General features: G+C 42.7%; 1 protein-coding gene across 4 annotated transcripts in view; it reads right to left on the bottom strand.

Annotated features, from left to right (window-relative positions):
• The window catches only part of QTGAL (queuosine-tRNA galactosyltransferase), a 216170-nt gene that overhangs the window by 185251 nt on the left and 12273 nt on the right, over window positions 1-18646 (bottom strand). For all 4 annotated transcript variants that reach the window (XR_012648282.1, XM_075014910.1, XM_075014911.1 and 1 more), the window contains exons 4-5: window positions 16481-16545; window positions 8944-9009 (exon numbers count right to left, since the gene is read on the bottom strand). Coding sequence is in view for 3 of the 4 variants with exons in the window: in XM_075014910.1 (XP_074871011.1) it covers window positions 8944-9009; window positions 16481-16545 (131 nt within the window). In the remaining variant the exon portion in view is untranslated. The remainder of the gene's footprint in view (window positions 1-8943; window positions 9010-16480; window positions 16546-18646) is intronic.

The raw sequence follows: 18646 nt of genomic DNA, 5'->3' as shown, positions 1-18646 counted from the left end.
GTGTGGAAATGAAGGACTTCCAGTTGCATACTCACACAAAACTGCTCTCACTGGGGGTTTAGGGTGGTGTCATTCTCTCTCTCCATCCCTTTATTACCATTAGCTTGTTTATTTCTCTTTCCTCTCTCCCTCCCTAACCAGTCTCCTCAACACTTTTATTCTCTATTGATGCTCTTCCCCAGTCTGTTTCCAGCCCACTGCTCATATCTTTCTCATCAGTTTTTTATACCTCACAAATACCCGCCACCTCTTTCTGATCCATTTAAACCACTCACTACCTTCCTAAGCCTCTCCAGTCTTGCACCTTATCTAAACATCCCCCCGCAGTCTTTGTCTTCTACCCTTTACATTTCCCTGAACCCCTAACACCCTATCCTACCCCTTATGTTCCGCTATCCTACCCCTATTACTTTTTCCTGCTCTGAACATCCCTATCTCCTGCTGTATCTTTTCAGCCTGAGCATTCCCTACCCAATCCCTAATTCTGGACAAGCAGCCTGGATTCTGTATAATTAAAGAACAGTGGTAGATGGCAGCCATTTTTTTTGCTATAAGCAGCCTCAAGCTGCACTGATATACTGTTTGAAAATTGTGGCCTTCTCAACTGAAGGCAGGTTTGCTTCAGGTCAAATGAAACATTATTGCTAAATAAAGGGGGGAAATGCGATTCTGAAACCAGGAACCATGAGCCCATGTGAAACTTTAGAAGTAACCTACAAAATATTAAAATTGTAAGATTTGTGGTAAAATCACAAAAGCTGGCATGGTGTGTCTAACGCATGTATCTTATATGTTATAAATAAGGGCACATGCAATCTAAATTTAATGCAAATTATATGTTGTTTTGGAGCTCCAGTGAAAATATGAATATACCCCTAAGTTGGACAAGTGAGCAAAGGGAAGAGACAATTTATTATTAAAATACATATTGCTATTTCTCTTCTCTCATTTGTTCTTGTGTACTAAACACACACTACACACACACAGTTTCCGCAAAAGGCATCACATTACCTACATAGTTCATGGCTAACTATCTGATATATGAAAAAGAGAAACTGATTTTTGAATATTTAACACTGTGACTGTAGTTATGATGATAAACTATAAAATATGATCAAGATCTATGCAACTGTGGATCTATAAATATCATGCAGCAATAACAGAATGATTGTTAGATGTGGTTATTGGCATGTGGAGGCCACAGTGAATACACATTTAATTACAAAAATCATATAAGTCGGAATGTTTTTCATTTGTGATGTTTGATTAAATGTAAAACAGACTTAAGCTAACACCATAGTTTTGAAAAATCTACTGCGGTTTTTTATAAACATTAAATTGAAAAGAATACATAAGGGAGCAGCTTAATGGAAAGCAAAGACACACATGAATTCTACTACATTCAGAATGATTTATGTATAAATACCCACACCCAATTGATGAAAGCTGTCAGAAGAACAGTGCTTTCATCATCAATGAATATTTCCTTCTCTGCCTCACAGAATACAAAAAGGCATCAATCTGTTTCTTTTGGTTTTTCTACTCTCATCACTTTGGACCAACACATTCATATTACCACATTCAGTCTCCAATCGTCAACTCCACTAGAATTTCTGAAACCTCACAGATTATTTAAAATCTTTAACTTTCATTTGGCTGGTGAGACATGATTCTTTTCGATATTTCATAAACTGGATATCTTTATTTTGAGAAACAGTCTCAGTATACCTGTAGGTTAGATAAACAGAAAATGGTCAGGGAGGCTTAGTGCATTTCCGAGATACAGCAGAAGTGATTACTGAATACCAGGCACATTTCAGTACAGTTCTAGTAGCAAAAAGGATGTTTTAATTCAGATCATCACCAACCTAAATAGTGTGCATTTTCCCCAAACTCTTTATGCATACTCAAGTATACCAGCTCTGCTGAACTTAAACCAAGGACAACTGACAGCATTAACATCACCTATAAAGCTAATAATCTTTAGTCTTTTTTTTTTTGTTTTAAAAAAAACACAACCAAGCAAAACCTTATGACTTGAAAGAGTCATGTCAGGACTTGTTTACACAAAAAGTGTTGGCACTTTCACAGTGATGGTGCTAGGCATAAGCACACTAAGCAATTGCTTAGAGCCACAAAGAGCTCCATTTATCTTATTTAACATGGATTTTTTAGCAAGTGTGTTCAGAGGTACTGCATTGGTTTGTTTTCTGATTTCTGGAAATAATGCCATTAGTAATTTTAGTGGGCGAGTAAGGGTAAGAACAGCCCCTAAGTATTCCTGTTCAGGGACCCAAGTGGCAAGCACCGCTTCTGGGCTTTAACTAGTTAAAGCAGAGCGGAAAAAACTAGTTGGGATGCAATCCTTCTCTACTCTAGAAAGTTTGCCAGTGTAGCTACCAAGGAAAACCTTCCTAGCCGAGGCCCAGTATATACCAGGAAAAGAGTTTCTTTGGCTACGTCTACACGTGCACGCTACATCGAAATAGCTTATTTCGACGTAGCGACATTGAAATAGGCTATTTCGATGAATAGCGTCTACATGTCCTCCAGGGCTGGCAACGTCGACGTTCAACGTCGACGTTGGGCAGCACCACATCGAAATAGGCGCTGCGAGGGAACGTCTACACGCCAAAGTAGCACACATCGAAATAAGGGTGCCAGGCACAGCTGCAGACAGCATCACAGGGCGGACTCAACAGCAAGTCGCTCCCTTAAAGGGCCCCTCCCAGACACACTTGCACTAAACAGCACAAGATACACAGAGCCGACAACTAGTTGCAGACCCTGTGCATGTAGCATGGATCCCCAGCTGCAGCAGCAGCAGCCAGAAGCCCTGGGCTATGGGCTGCTGCACACAGTGACCATAGAGCCCTGCAGGGGCTGGAGAGAGAGCGTCTCTCAACCCCCCAGCTGATGGCCATCATGGAGGACCCTGCTATTTCGATGCTGCGGGACGCGGATCATCTACACGTTCCCTACTTCGACGTTGAACGTTGAAGTAGGGCGCTATTCCCATCCCCTCATGGGGTTAGCGACTTCGATGTCTCGCCGCCTAACATCGATTTCAACTTCGAAATAGCGCCCAACACGTGTAGACGTGACTGGTGCTATTTCGAAGTTGCCGCTGCTACTTCGAAATAGCGTGCACGTGTAGACGCGGCTTTTGACAGTTTATGCAACTCTCCAAATGAAATAGGCTACTCCAGCAAAATAACTTTTTGCCACAATAACTAATCTGTGATTTTGCTGGCAGAGCTATGTTGCTAATCAGTATGATTTTTCTGCACACTCATAACCTACACACCCATGACAGAAAAACTTAAGTGAAGACCAGGGTGTACTTATATTTATACACCAATATAGCTTATTCTTGTTCAATAAGTGAAATGAGCAATACTCATACTGCAGCTAGCATTTGCCTAATTACTGGCTAAAAAATTGCCTACCTAACAGACATAGTTGTACTGGGTGTAAAACTTTTTGAGTAACTGGGTCATAAGTACTCAAGCAGCTAGGAAGCACACAATTTACACCATCTGTAACATTTTTAAAATACAAACTGCACTGAAATTCCAGGTAGCTCAGATTTTACATTAGCTTGAAAAGTAAGCTTTCAATACAAACAGCTTTCATCCTACACCCTGATGAACAACTTGGGCAACTTTCCAGTTTCACAAGGGATAATGTGCGTCTCTATTTACAGAAGAAAGAGTGCTGGTTCCAACAAGCAACTCAGGGCTTTCATTTTCATTTTTAATTGAAGTGTTGGAAAATGTAGTTGCACCACTTAAAGGAGGGGTGGGGAACCTACAGCCTGTGGCATGCTTTGATCTGGCCCAGAAGGCTTGGGACTCTCTCCAACATCCCCCACCAGCAAGGAGACAGCGCTGGATCTCTAGCCACACATGGGGGTACTTAACCCCTGCATGGCTAGAGTGCCAGTGCCAGCTCCCCACGGCTATTGGCTTGGGGGAGCCCTGGACCTCACAGACCAGATGAAAGCAAGCCACGGTTGGCATCCGACCCACAGACTCTGTGCCAGAATGGCAGAACAGGGAAGATATGTCTCCTTAACTGCTTGAAGGCTCCACCCCCATCACTCCCATTGGCCGTGAATCCCAGCCAATGGGAGTAGCGTGGTGTGGTGCCTGCCCCGGATGGCAGTGCAGAGCCATCTGTACCCCTCCCTATGCTGAAACTGAGTCAGGTTGGTGACCCCATCCCCTGCCCTAATCCAATATTCCCAGATCACTCCTTTACCTTTCCTCCCATGCAGCCCCACTGCCCCCAGCCTACTCCTGCACCCTCTCTCCTGCCCTGACCCTGCACATCCAGCCACTCCTGCACCTACCTCCTGCCCAGGCCATCTACCCACTCCTGCACCCTACCTCCTTCCTAGACCCTGCACCTCCATCCCCAGGCTGCTCACCTGCAACCTCCTCCCACACACTAAACCTCTCATTCTGGGCACACCCCAGAGCCTGGGTGCTCCACAAAAACTTAGCTCTGCGCCCAAAAGAGGTAATCCAGCCCTGAAGGGAAGCCCAGAGCCTTGGTGCCTCCCAGGCTGGAACGTGACTGGAACGCAGGCACCCCAAGTTGTATGTGAGACAGGGGCTGTCTTTTTTTTTTTTTTTTTTTTAACTGCTTATCAATCTGTGGCATGTCTATTACGATTTTTGTTTTGCTCCCTTGCATGTGGCCCCTGACCCAAATGAGATTCTGGCTTAAGGCAATCTTGAGAGCTGGCACATGTCTGATTCCTGTATTTATGTGCTTTTTCTTGGCATCATTACTGGGCAAAATTTTCACACAAATTAGCTATTCCTGAATAATACTTTTCAGTATATTAAGCATGAAAACAGAATTTTCTGCAAGCTGAGAAACGTGCATATATTCTGTCCAAGCCATATTCTCTATCAGCATGTCAATATGTTTCTGCGCCTTCCACCTGTTTCTACAATAGCAACAATTCTAACATTTTTTTTCCTTCTCACATTTTAAGACCTCATATTCACCCATCTGGCCAACTCAATATTTACTGCTCCCCCAGAGCATTAGCTCTGCTTTGGTGGAAAAAGAAAAGAGATTCTGACATCCACTTATCAACAACCCGGTTAGTAAAATCTGGTATTCTCCCACTAAAATAAATTAATTTTGTGCTCTCCTCCCTTAACTAATGAAAAATGAGCACTTCACATGGCTAAATCAATAGATTCTGGGCTCCTTCTCCTTTATCTAAATAAGCGAATGCCAAATCATGATGCCCTTTAAAGAACCGCTCCAGGAAAAAGAGAAGTTTTAGACACTCTACATCTTCCCTGCATCACCATTCCTCCACTCCTGCAAAAGCACACCAATTCCTGCCTTGCTACTTCCTTATCATAGAAGAAGCCCGTGGGTCCTTAGGTCCCTTTAGTCCATTCACTTGGACAAAGCTTCTCCTCATCTTGATCTGGTTAAGCAAACAAGTGGGTTTTTCATGCCCTTTTATTAGCTAGCTCATTTCTATTCAATATCCATTATATGGCTAAGTCTTAACTTTTAATGTGTTACTTTGCATCACTCCCAGCCAGGAAATGCCCACATAATATGTTCAGCTCTGTCACAAACATATGCTGAGGAAGGGAGATAAAAGAGCAGCTGAAATAGTGTGATTCCAATTGAAACAAGGATTAGCTCAGGGTTTAGCCCATGAAGATAATTGCGCTTGTTTCTGAACAGAGTTGTAAAAAGAAAACCTGATGATGTGTATGCACTGATTAGAAAACAACATAATATCAAGTGCCATAGGACATTTGGGGCTTGTCTACACTAGTTCCCTACTTCCAAAGGAGCATGGTAAGCGAGTGTTAAACAAAATGTGAGGAGTAAAGGGACTTTGAAATTGCCCAGGTACTTTGAAGTACCAGCGGGTAGGCCGCAGCTACATGTGAGCCAGCACTTTGAAGTTGCCGCAGGGAAGAATTAGCTTAATGAAGTGCTGCAGGGAAACAGCAGCAAGGAGAGGGAATGTGCAGACTTGGCTGCTGGTTATAGGTTCCCTGAGCTGGAATCCAGTATGGTGCATAGGTTGCCCTACCAGCACTGGTAAGGTGGACATAATCCAGAAAATGGGACCAGGACATTGGAAAGCCTTAAGGAAAGGTATAAGGACCAGGAGATGGAGGATCAAGAAATCAGTCTGTTTTATGTTGGGTTTCTGTTATCTTAAAAGGAACTACTGAATCATGATGTAGTAAGAAGGCCAAGTTACAGGGTGTGAGACCACTGTAGCAAGAGAGATCACTGGCATGAGGTGCCATGCTGCGGGGAGAGCTGCTAAGCCACAACTAGCCAGATGGAGGCACTCCTGCAGTATGAATATCACTCACAATGCTAAATTGATCAACATAAGCAGCAACAGAAAAGGGAAAACTTAATGCAGGAGACAACAGAAAAGCTTTAAGTCAACCATTCCAACTACACACACAGATGACTAAGCAATAGGTGAGGATGTGTCCAAGGTCACAAGAAATCTCTTAGTAAGAATGGGATTCATACAGAAATATCCCTATTATGCAGCAGGTCCAAACAAGAAAAATTAGACAAGGCAAATCCATGAACACATTTATCTACTACACAATATATTTCTATTAGGAGGAAATATATGCACTGAAATTTGCCAATACTCCATAAAAATAATTCACTTTTGAGCTCAGTTGTTCTTGCGCCTCTGTCGAACAAAGATGCTCTGCCAAACTGTGTGGAACAATGCTGCAGGCTAGAGGCATGCCTGAAAAAAAAAAACTTAGACAACTCTTTTTAGTTCACCTGCTGCTTTAACAATACCTGTTTACAGTTTTACCAGAGGTAAAGGAACAGTAGTATGGACTAACACATTACTCTAATTTGCCCAATCCATAAGCTACTTGACAATTACATCAATCATCAAAGATTCATATAACTAACCAGCATGGAGTTCACTCACTTTCATACTATGAGATAATACTGTGTAAAAATGGCGAGGCATTTCAAAATTTGATCTAAACACAAAATACAGCACTAGGCGAATTTTTGCTTTTCAAGTTGGAAAGTATCTTGCAAATCTTGCTGAGGAAATAAAGATAATATATTCAGTTTTGCTACTTGAAAAGTAATGTCAAGTACAGCACACACTCGCCTGAGAAGTTAAATAACTCTACAACAAACACAGGCTGAGTGACATCACCACATACAAACAGCCCCTGCTCAGCCACAGACACACTGGGTAGCAGCAATGCCCTTTTACTTCCCTGTCCAGATTGCATTAATGCCTTGGGGAAGGGAGAGCATAGGCTACTTGCTAGATACTAGTTCCTGAGAGCAAGTGGGTCAGGAGTGGAAAGGAGTGCAAATGGAAAAAGCCCTGTGTCTTCTGCCCCAATTCATTTTTGAAAACTGTTGCATCTCCCTAGTGCAGAGACTTTGATACTTTCAGACACTGATTTTTTATGTGAATTGTTTTCCTAATTTATTCTGTGATTATGAAAACAATTAAGTTATGAGCTACTATTTAACAGAAATTATGTTTATAAAGATCAATATCTAAATACACTCAAGAAATCAGCATGGGAGAAGGACACTTCTCATAACTGTCCAGAAAAAAAAAATGTATGTGCCAATTCCCTTTTCAATTCCTGCTATTTTAATATAAAATTAAGTTGATTTCTACATGTCACTACAGAAATACCCACACCATCTGCCATTTATTTCTATTCCGGCATGTTTACAGTACTTCTCAATAACAGTCCTGCCAATCCCGTAAACTATACAGAAAGGCATATATCTCACAAGAAATCTAAATGTGTGAAGCTTTGGAACACACAGGTGTGGAGAAGAGCAGGTGCACATCCCAGCACTGAATAACAGGTTGTTCAGAAGACATTCTTTAACTGGAAGAACCACAGTGCTCTCTATTCTGCACTGAGTGTGTTTGGGAGGGAAAGCTTAAAGTTCACTCAGAGTGGTAAATTTAAGAATGTCTATGTTGATTCCAGACCTCCTCTGATAAATACCTTTTGATAGATAAAAGTCAATTGACTACTGCTTTACAGAAATCCCTTGAACACGCCATGCAAAGCTTTAACATTTTCCCTGGGGAAGTCTATTTTTATCAAACAACATTTTTGTCAGATACATAATTAGTTTTTAGAGGCAAAGTTTTTCATGTCAATCACATATGAACAAATAAAAATGATGTTAAACATCAACATGGTGATAAAATTCATCATCTTCAGGAAGGTAAGTGGAATATATATAAGAACTCTAAATGGTCCTCTACAATTGGTCCTAACAATTGAGATACATTTAACACGGATTCTAACCACCACACTCTTCAAAAAGCCTTTATTTCACTGAATAGGCACATTTATATTACCGGCATAAAGAACACTTTTCCTACTGAAGATTACTTTATTTATTTTATAGCCAGTTTTTTGGGGGGTGGAGGAACTGTCAATTTAACTACAGGCTTGTGGAACAATATACAAAATAAACCATATTATTCTATGGTTTGAGAAAGTGTAAACATTAACCTCAATTTTAAATCATTGTTGTAAATGCTCCTTTGTATGTTTTCATATTACATGGTGTGTTACATCAAAAAGTGTTATAATTTAAATAACAATCTATTCTAATTCTGATTTGGAGAAACCTTTATAACCTATTTAAAACTAATGAAAAAGGGGGTTTAGTTTACCTAACAGCAAACAAGCACAAGCAAAACAATTCAAAGCAACTATTACATACAAGGCTATAGCTAAAGGAAAACTGTATGTTAATAATGCTTAGCTGACACTGCACCCCAGTGAAATTTTCCCATCCTTTCAAAGAAATGTTATCTGGCTACACAGTTTTACGATTTGGGACTTTTGCCCCCCCCCCCTCTTTTTTTTAAATGAGAATGAAAGAAGTACTCACACTGTTTGGGTGCTGAATGGCAGCTTCATGCTGCAATCTCACCCTCTGTGGCATCATCACATCATCCTGTAATAAACAGCACACTGTTACTGAACAGAAGAAAGCTCACAGTGCAGTACTGAAACACACTCTTGAATATGTTGTTTGGTTAATAAGCATTTCACTGGCCTGCAGACAAAACCTTTTCTAAAATACAAAGGCAGCAAATATCAAAACTTCTTTGGCAGTTGTTTGTTTTCATTTTAAACAGATTGCATAAGAGAGATAAAAGGTATTTTTAAAAAGGAACCTTTTTAAATAATGCAGAACTAAAAATGAGACATTAGTCTTCAGCCCTTTTTGGGGTCTCTAGGAACATGCTTGAGTGCAGATCCTCTTTTGCCCTCTCTTGAGCATTTAGGACTATTGAGTCTACTAACGTGCCCCTCCAAACAATGCTGAGCCCTGGACTCCAGCTATAGCTTAAACATGCCCTCTTCCAGAGCTCCACTTGAAGGTGAGAGTGTTCTGGTTTACCTCTTCAAGAACACAGGGTAGGTGTAATGCATTACATTTGTATAGGATTCTAGCACACTGTTGCTCTTTACTTAAGCAGGAAAACACAAAGAAAGTACAGACTAGCTAGCTCCACAGGGATTTCTTGGTGGGGGAGTCTGCTTTCAGGTAGACAGATGTTAACTGCCTCATCAGGCTCGGGCAGCAGCTTCAGTGAGAGAGTGAGTCAATAAAAGTGGCTGAAGGCCTAGTTCTTCTGTGTGGGTTCTAGGAGGTTGGGAGGCTGGGGGAGAGTTAACCTGGTGTAGCACATCTGTAGCTGAGTAGTGGGGCCATGCATAGTTAGAGAGTCTCTCTGAAATTTCAGTCCAATATGGATGTAAAGAAATCTAACAGAAGGCACTTAGCACCCTCATTCAAAATGAAGGTCGCATCTTGGTAAAGACACGCACAGATCAATTCATATGTTGCACACACAAATCTCCCACAAGGCCTCTAAAGGCACATAATAGGGAGTTGCATTGTTCAGTGTTTTATGAGGTGTAGGGATCAGGGCACATAAGCATAAAACAAAGCCATGTACAGCAGAGATCTTCAACTCCACAGACAAAGTAGAAATCATTCACTGAAACTGATAAAATGAAAGATATAGCTGATCAAGTCCTTCTCTCAAAAGTCCTTTATCAAGATGTCCCCAAAGTAATGGGAGAGAATTAACTCTATTCAGGTTAGCTTAATGGAACATTTCCATACCTTGCAATGTTTGGTGTCTTGTTTCATGTTGTTGTTAAAATGCAACTTTAATATTAAAATTCCAGACTCACTATGGCCATGTCTACACTAGCATGTTCTTTTGAAATAGCTTTTGAAAAGGAGGGACCTTTCCATGGATCCTGTGGAGCAGCTACACACAAAACATGATCTTACTAAAGAAACTTCAAAAGAACATGGTGCTCCTTTCGAAATTGCTCTTCCATTCCCGTTTCAGGAAGAGCTCCTTCTTTTGAAATCTTCTTTCGAAAGAAGGCATGCATAGATGTTCTGCAGGTCGCTCTTTCAAAAGAGCAGTCCTCCATGGCGCTGGCCAGCTGATGTGTGGCGGTGCCCCTGCCAGAACAAGTGGGGCTCTATGGTTGGCGCATCCAGCCATGTTTAAAGACACAGGGACCCAGAAACCACATGGCAGGAAGCTGAGAGTGTACTACCTGCAGGAACCCCATGAGCCTCCAGCAGCACACTCACCTGGTGATGCCAGAGCCCAGCGAAGCACCCCACTCACCCCATGACCAGAGCTCAGGACCCTCATGCCCCCCGGAGGTCCCCACCAACCCACCAGACGGAGCAAAGAAGGCCAGCCAGGTGCTGAAAAAGATGGCCCCCTCCTGGAGTGAGGGGGAGATTAAAGACCTTGGATAATGGGGGGATGAGGTTGTCCTCCATACCAGTGGCCAGCACCAGAATGCCACGGCCCTCATATGGCTGTTGGGACTCACCACCATGTGCCATCACACCCCATCCCCCTGCACAGCCAACTATATTAGATCGAAGGTCAAGGAGCTGCAGCAGGCATACACCTGGCCCTGGGGAGCAGCCAGCCGCTCGGGGGCAGCACTCACCAGCTGCCCCCACTACAAAGCCCTTGATTGACATGTTGGGCCGGCTCCTCGCAGTGCCCCAACCAAGCACATAGCTGTACCACTCCCGCCAGGCCTTCACCTCCCTTTGGTTCCAGCCTCAACCTAGCCCCACCAGGGACACCGGACTCAGGGGGGTAAGACTCCCACAGCTGGTATGGGTCACAGCCCCCCACCCCCTCACTGCACTTTACACCGTTCCCCCCATTCACCCCTGTATACCCATGCCTCAATCTTTCAAAAAGATGGATTGGAAGATCGATCAGCTTTTGGGTGTATGCACACTCGTTCAAAACCAATCTTTTGAAAGATGCCTTATGGAAGATCGCCTTTCGAAAGTGTGCTGTAGTGTAGACATAGCCTGTAAGATTCCCTCAGGTAACTAATGAGTGTTTTCCATTTTAAATCCAGATAAAGATTTTTGTACGTTATACAATTCTGGCTTTAAAGCTCTGATCGGGAGCTAATTCTAGAATGCAGCAGCGGAGTCCAACCTGGTTCCCACAAAACAAACAGACCTGCTGTGTGGGGTGGGGTAAAGAGGTCAAGGTTCATATTCTTTAGCATGACCCTATTCCTCGGCATCTTTCACTCCTTGAATTATTTATGCTCCTGGCATGAGTAATCTGCACACAAAGATGTGAAAAGATCATATGGGTTCTCACACATCAGCACTTCTTTTGTAAAAGCAAAGAGGTCTAGAATTTGGCCTCTGACATGTTTGCAAATGCCTTTAGCCATGACAAGTATTTTTCAACTACTGGTTTGAATTGTTCAATTTTTTCAAATCAATGTTATTAAATTTTTCAATCCTTTATAAAGTTTATTAGTTCACTAACTCACTTCTTTTTAAGACACCCTTTTTGAAAAAAATCCTTTCAACTCCCATGATGATCAGCTTAGTGAGCAGGCATACTAGGAAGATTTGTAGAATAGATAGCTACAGTAGACACCCAGATACACAGAGAGTAGCACTGAACAACTTAGAACCCATGAGGAAAACAGTAATCTCAAATGTCCATGGATTACAAGAATCCATGAATAAAAGTAAAATGTTGTCTTCCTTCTCAGCTTAGCTCCTGATGTCATTCCATAGCAGAAGCAAGGAGTGGGGGATGACTGAATTGTCAATGTATCTAAAAACTGGAATCACAGAGCTATAATTCCACCAAGGGAGTCTTGCGAGTTTGGTTTGGTTTTATAATGTGAAGACATTACACATTTGTTTTTATAACGTGAAGACAACAGCAGACCTCCTTGTGGGGTTTTTATGAAGAGAAAAATAAGCCTGTTCTTTTCATTAGCTTTTCTGAGCATCCACAGCATTAAAATGTGAAAGTGGTATGAAGACAAACACTAATCCAGAAAGACTGTACGAATATTTCCAGAAGTAGAATACACAACAAGTTTCGCTTTAGTAGCTCTTTTAATGGGTATCACACAGGTGACCATTCTATCTGTGTATTTTTTCTAAGGTTTCTTCCTTATATTTACTTTTCTCCTTTACAACCTGCTGAGGCTTGGCTTTGCATTCCAAGATCTTTTTGCAATCTTTGTCCAGTTTTAGCCTAGTAATCACCACATTGCTAGGATGGATTCCAAGATGGACTGTTGTGCCATTGGCCTTTTCTTGCCACATGCATACAATGCAGATGATCTATTTTTTTCCTGTATACCAGGATTACCTTGCCAATCGACTGGTCTTTGTAATGTCCCCAGACAACCTGTGCTTTGTCATCTTTTCAGAAAGGCAAAGAGCATACACTGTATTTAACAAGAGCTTGTTTTTGATTTTGTATCTATAATCCATGCACACCAGTCGTCGTATACAAAATTACAAAATGTTACAAAAAACCCCGAATTTTACAGTATTTTCTGCATGCAAGACAACCAACCAGTGAGCTAAAAAGTATTACAAAATACAAATAATGGGGCTTTTGTTTTTTTTAGTATTAGAAGTATAAAAGTCTATTCGCCCATTGACTTATGGGCCAGTATCCCAGGAAACTCATGCCTATGAATAATAATTACAGGTACATTGCACCCAACACATCAGTGATGGAAATGTAAACTACAAACTGGGTGTGGTGTCCCTGTTGGGTGTCCCCACTGCATGGCGCCCCTGCCCCCGGGGTTAGGGCACAGTGCTGTCCATGCATGTAGGTGCTGATGGCCATGCTGCCGTCCTGGGACCGTGCTATGGCTGGGCAGTTGCGGGTCAGGGTCCGCTGGTGGTGTGTGGGGCTCCTAGTCGTGTCTGGTTCCCCTGCCCCATGGCCTGGGGGTGCGTGCCCTGAGGGGTATGTACCTGACCATCCACTGCTGCGGTCGGGTAACCTGGGTGGGCGGATGGCTGGCTGGTGCTTCAGGAGGGGAGGTCTATGAGGAGCCCACACTCCTTGCTGCTGGACCCCTCCTCTACCGTCCCAAGGGTTGGCTCCTGGGGTGGGCCCCGTGGTGCAGAGCTGGCCTCTGGGCCAGACTCCAGCTCCGAGGCCTGCTGCGACTCCTTGGCTGCGGTGTCCAATGTGGCCTGGGGGGAGTAGGTGTCCCGGGGCCCAGGATGGCCCTGAGCTCCCTGTAATAGGGGCAAGCAGTGGGGGCAGCCCAGACAGGCTGGCCAAGTCCTGGGCCAGGGTATAACCATGCCGCAACTCCTTCACCTCACTCCAGATGTGATCCGGAGTGTGAGCAGGGTGACCCCGGGTGGCCAAGACCTCAGCCAGTCAGGCAAACACTTCCACGTTCCACTGCTTGTTCCCCATCACTTGGAGCACCTCCTCCTCACCCCAGAGGGTCTCAAAGCTCAGCCTCCGAACAGGAGGGGCCCTGGGCCTCGCCGCTTTTTGGCCCCCTGTTTGGTTGCCGGGGGTGCCTAGGTCCCCTCTGGGGGCTGGCTCGATGCCATGGCTGGTGGATGTGAGGACTGGGGCCTCTGAAAAGCGTGCAGGGTTAGCACATGCGTGTGCTGCTGCCTGCATGCTCTCAGCTTCCTGCCACAGGAAATCCGGGTCCGTGGTGCTTTAAGGGCTGCTGCACACAGCGACCACAGAGCCCCACAGGGGCTGGACAGCACGTCTCAACCACTCAGCTGATTACCACCATGGAGAACCCTGCTATTTCCAAGAAGCGAGACGTGGATCGTCTACACACGCCCTACTTCAATATTGAACGTCAAAGTAGGGCGCTATTCCCATCTTCAGAAAGGAATAGCGATTTTGACGTCTCACCACCTAACATCTACTTCAATGCTGAAATAGCGCACGATCCGTGTAGATGCAACGCGTGCTATTTCGATGTTCTACTGGCTAATTCGAAGTAGCCAGCTAATGTAGACATACCACATGTGTCAGTATTTCCTAAACACGGTTTAGGTGGGGGACTTCTAGTTTGTGAGAAATTTTTAAGAATTTGGTTTTGATCTGCTTCAGAACTACACAACTGATATGTCTTGCAAATGTAAATGTGCAATCTCAAGTTCTGACCAGCTCTAATTGCCATCCTGTTGCATTTCTATACAACTGCCATTTTTCAGAGATCTTTACTATGAATAAGTAACAAATATTTAATCAAAAACTTCCTTCCTTTGTCATTAAAAGTTTAAGTCACACCAATTCCAGTAGGAGTGATCTAAGTAATGCTCAAAGAATTGAATAACCTTGATACAAGGTCAACGCCTATAGTTTATCAAAAATGAAAACAAGAAATGAGAAGTTCTTGGAAGTGGATCCCACTAATTAATGCACTTCAAGGTTAAACAAACTAATGAAATAATAACAGATGCTATTTCTTATCATATACACATAAGTTTCAAAACACAATATATAGTTAGAAGTACTTCTTAGTATTTAGTCATTTGGCAACATTTTACAATACAATGTAGGAAACATGACTGATTTGCAAAGATATTGGGGTACAAAACCTTATTAATCATTCCACGCATAGTCCAGGAGGTACAATATTGGGAAGACTAGCACTATAGCTTAGAAAGAGTAGACTATGGCCCACGGGACCCTCTTGTCCAGCCACTGAGCTCCTATCTGGGGATTCAAACCCCCAATGCCCCTGACAGACTCAGCTTGTCACACCACTTGTGCCTATGTTCTGGGCTGCAAAGCTGAAAGCTGTAGAAGGCAGTACAGATATAGTACTGTGAGCCACAGTGCTCCAGGCAACATGGTTGCGGACAGGAACCAGAAGGCTGGATGTACGTGAGAGGTCCAGGGGAGCAGCCAGGGGCAAGGGGTTTGAAGAGGGTGGAGTTTCTGGGGGACAGGAAGTGGAAGGGATAGGACAGAGGATAGCATCCTGGCCAGGGAATGATCAGGAGTCCGGGAGCAGGGGATCTGGATAAGAGGCAGGTGTCAGGAGGGTAGTAAAGGGGTCAGGTCACAGCTGGCTGTTTGAGGAATCTCTACCCGGCTCTCCGTACAATTTCAGAATCTTGACATGGCACCCACCAAAAAGTGCATCCATCAGTCTCAGTCATTTCCATCTGCTGATAAAAGTCCTTACACTTTTAAAGCCACATTGCACCACTAACTGGAGCTCCCTCAGAATGCTTCAAGGAAAACCATTTGTCGAGTACACTGTCCAATTGCTCCAATTTTGGTTTGTGATGTGTACCACATTTCTCAATTACTTTGCTTGTCTCAGCGCTTGACACAGATTTCATCAGCTCTGCCTTCAGCACCTTAATATCATAGATCGTAAATGAGCCAATCCCAAACTCTTACATCAACTGGCTCCTGTTTTCTCCTCTTTCAAGGCACCTAATTAGATCCAATTTCTGGGTTACAGTCAACACAACACAACACATTTTCTTTTCTGTCATTTGCCTGTTGATGTTATTTTGCTAGCCATAGCTGCAGTATGGGCCACATAACATTGAATGATGGCACTATATTATACTCAGAGGCATAACTACCTGAGTTAAGAATGAAATCTAGACTCTAGCTTTAACATCTCCATTCTTAAAACAGGTCATGGCACTTTTTATAATGATCACAAGCAATCCGGACTTTGATGTTACATTGTATCCAAAGAACTGCAATGCCAGCAGCATAGTACCTCTATCACTACACAAGCTCGTGGTTCAGTTCCAACCCAAATTCCTTCTGATCTAATTATCAACACCATCTCTCCTGCAGCACATGAGAACTCCTAACACCACCTAAATATTGACCTGTCTCGGGCTTGTTCACAGCAGCTTGTGAGATCAGATCAGATGGGATCAGACCAGAAGGTAATACAGCTGCAGGCTTTTCACAAAATTGAAAGTTAATACAAAGTTGTAATTTATACTTAACACATGTAAAACACATTCAGATAACTTCATTTAAGAAAAATCAACCACCATGTAAGTGTTTTGTTGACAAAACTAAATAAAATGTAAAGTGTTAACTTACAGAATCCAGAAAGCAGAGGTAGGTCCCCGAGCTCTGTATTACTGCTTGGTTTTTAGCAAAGCCAACTGAAGAGAAAGTGGAGAGATTATGTCACACATAACTTTAAAATTATTTTATCCCAGTAGATGTAAAATTATACTACAGTCAAGATTAAATGAGACATTAGTGGAAATCTATGCTATGAAAAATGTTTTGTTTTACATGCCTTAAACTGGAATCTTTGAAATATTGTGGCTACCTCATCCAGTCCTGCTCGCTCAAAAAAGAGAGAGAGAGCAAGCGAGCAGGGGAAAGGGGTAAACTGGGTCTCCTAGAATTACTATGGGTATTTCCACATCCCACACAGTAAGCTTGTGGTCTGTAAGAAAGTCACCACCTGTAGTTTTCTATACAGTCCAGTGTTCTTGAAGACATGTGTCATACCCTTTCCAGGCCACTCTGTATTGATGTCTGTGGAACACCCAAAGTGATCCACAAGCACCTGCAGTGCCACTGAGAAGTATCCCTTCCTGTTGATGTACTCTGTGGTAAGGGGGTGCTACACATAAGTTGAATGTGTGTGCCATATATTCCCTCACACTCACTCCCAGTTAGAAAAGCCCATCTCTACAAAGCCATGCAATAGGGGCGGGAACTCCCAGAACACAGTCCACATCCGGACTGCAGCTTGCCTAGATCCAACCCCAACCCTCATTTTTGGCCCCACCCCAGATCCTAGAGGGGCCCACAAAATGTAATAGTCCTGGCCCCCTTAGGCTTTGGGGCTGGCGTGCAAGGGGAATGAGAGCAGTGTCTTTTGTTGTTGTTTGTAAGGCAGGACAATCACATCAATGAGGGCTGGGTGGTTTGTTTTTTTTTTTTGCTTCTCACTAATTTCTGCTTCTGTGGATCAGTGACTTTCAACCCCAAAAAAGTTCTCCATCCCTGTCATGAAGTATGTCATGCACATTAAAAATCCAATTTTTAGATAAATTGGTTTTTTTCCTCTTTAAAATAATCAATACTAAATATTTCATTTAAAATAACTGTTACAGTAAAATTTCATCACAAACATGCTGCATATTTAATTAGTTCTAGTCTGTCCAGCCGAACTACTAGTTCTTTCTTTTTAAAAGTTCTAGGCTTCTCAGCAGACTAAAAAAAAATAGCACGTACAAAGAAAGACACAAGCTGGATAGAATTGGGGTTTTTTGTTTGTCTGTTTTTTGATTGGGTTTTTTTTTTTTTTTTGGTGCTTATGTGGTAGTAGACCTTGGTCAAGTACGGCAGAGAAGTCAGCGAGGACATTGTCCTAAAGACAGAGACAAAATATATAGGAAAGGCAGAGGCAACACAGAAAAGAACAGTGTAGAAGACAAGAAAGAAAAAGGGAACACGTTACTTAGCACGTACACAGCTTCCTGTATTTCCCCATACTTTTGTTACAGAAAAGCTGGCATGGCTTCTGGGTATAAAAGAAACCCTAACTGGTAATATTTTGAAGAAATTCATACTCTGGATAAAGGAGGAAAACATGTCAAGGGTAAGCAGTGCAGAAAGAAGAGGCATGGCCTACTGGTAAGAATGAATCATCGTAAGGAAAATTGCTTATTGGGAGAAAATGATGGGGATGAAAATGTGGATATGGCTGAGTAGATCAACTGGTTACTAACTTAAATGCTTCACTTTGTAATGCATCATTCTTCAAAACTCTCTCTATGCCTTCTAGTGTAAATGTGATTTGACAAGTAAATCCTAAAGCTGCTTGCTGTGTTGGATGTTGGTCGAAAAAAAAGATTAGCTTAGTTAATCCTTACAGCTTGTTTAGCTAACCAGGGTCAAAATCTATCACCCAAACTACACAGTACAAAAAGCTGCAATAAGAGCAGGTCAATCTTCGGCAGCAGTACAGACATAAGCTGAGTGTCACTTTATACTACATAATACATCCTGGCCACAGACCATTATGGTGATGCCATATGTCTGTTTCCTATATTACTTCAGCATAACTCAGATTTTCCAAGGGAACCCCATTCGCTACTTGTTTTCTCAAAAAACAGAAGTGCCCGAGAGTTCAATGGGGCTTACTTCAAAATTAAGTGCATTCCATGCACGGTCTCAGCTTTTCTGGTTACTTGATTTAAATCAATAATTTTGGGAGGGGCTGGGGGGGTGAGATAAATCATG

The sequence above is a fragment of the Carettochelys insculpta genome, chromosome 20 (assembly GCF_033958435.1).
Source record: "Carettochelys insculpta isolate YL-2023 chromosome 20, ASM3395843v1, whole genome shotgun sequence".
Classification (NCBI taxonomy): Eukaryota; Metazoa; Chordata; order Testudines; family Carettochelyidae; genus Carettochelys; species Carettochelys insculpta.
This window is presented reverse-complemented; position numbering and strand designations above follow the sequence as displayed.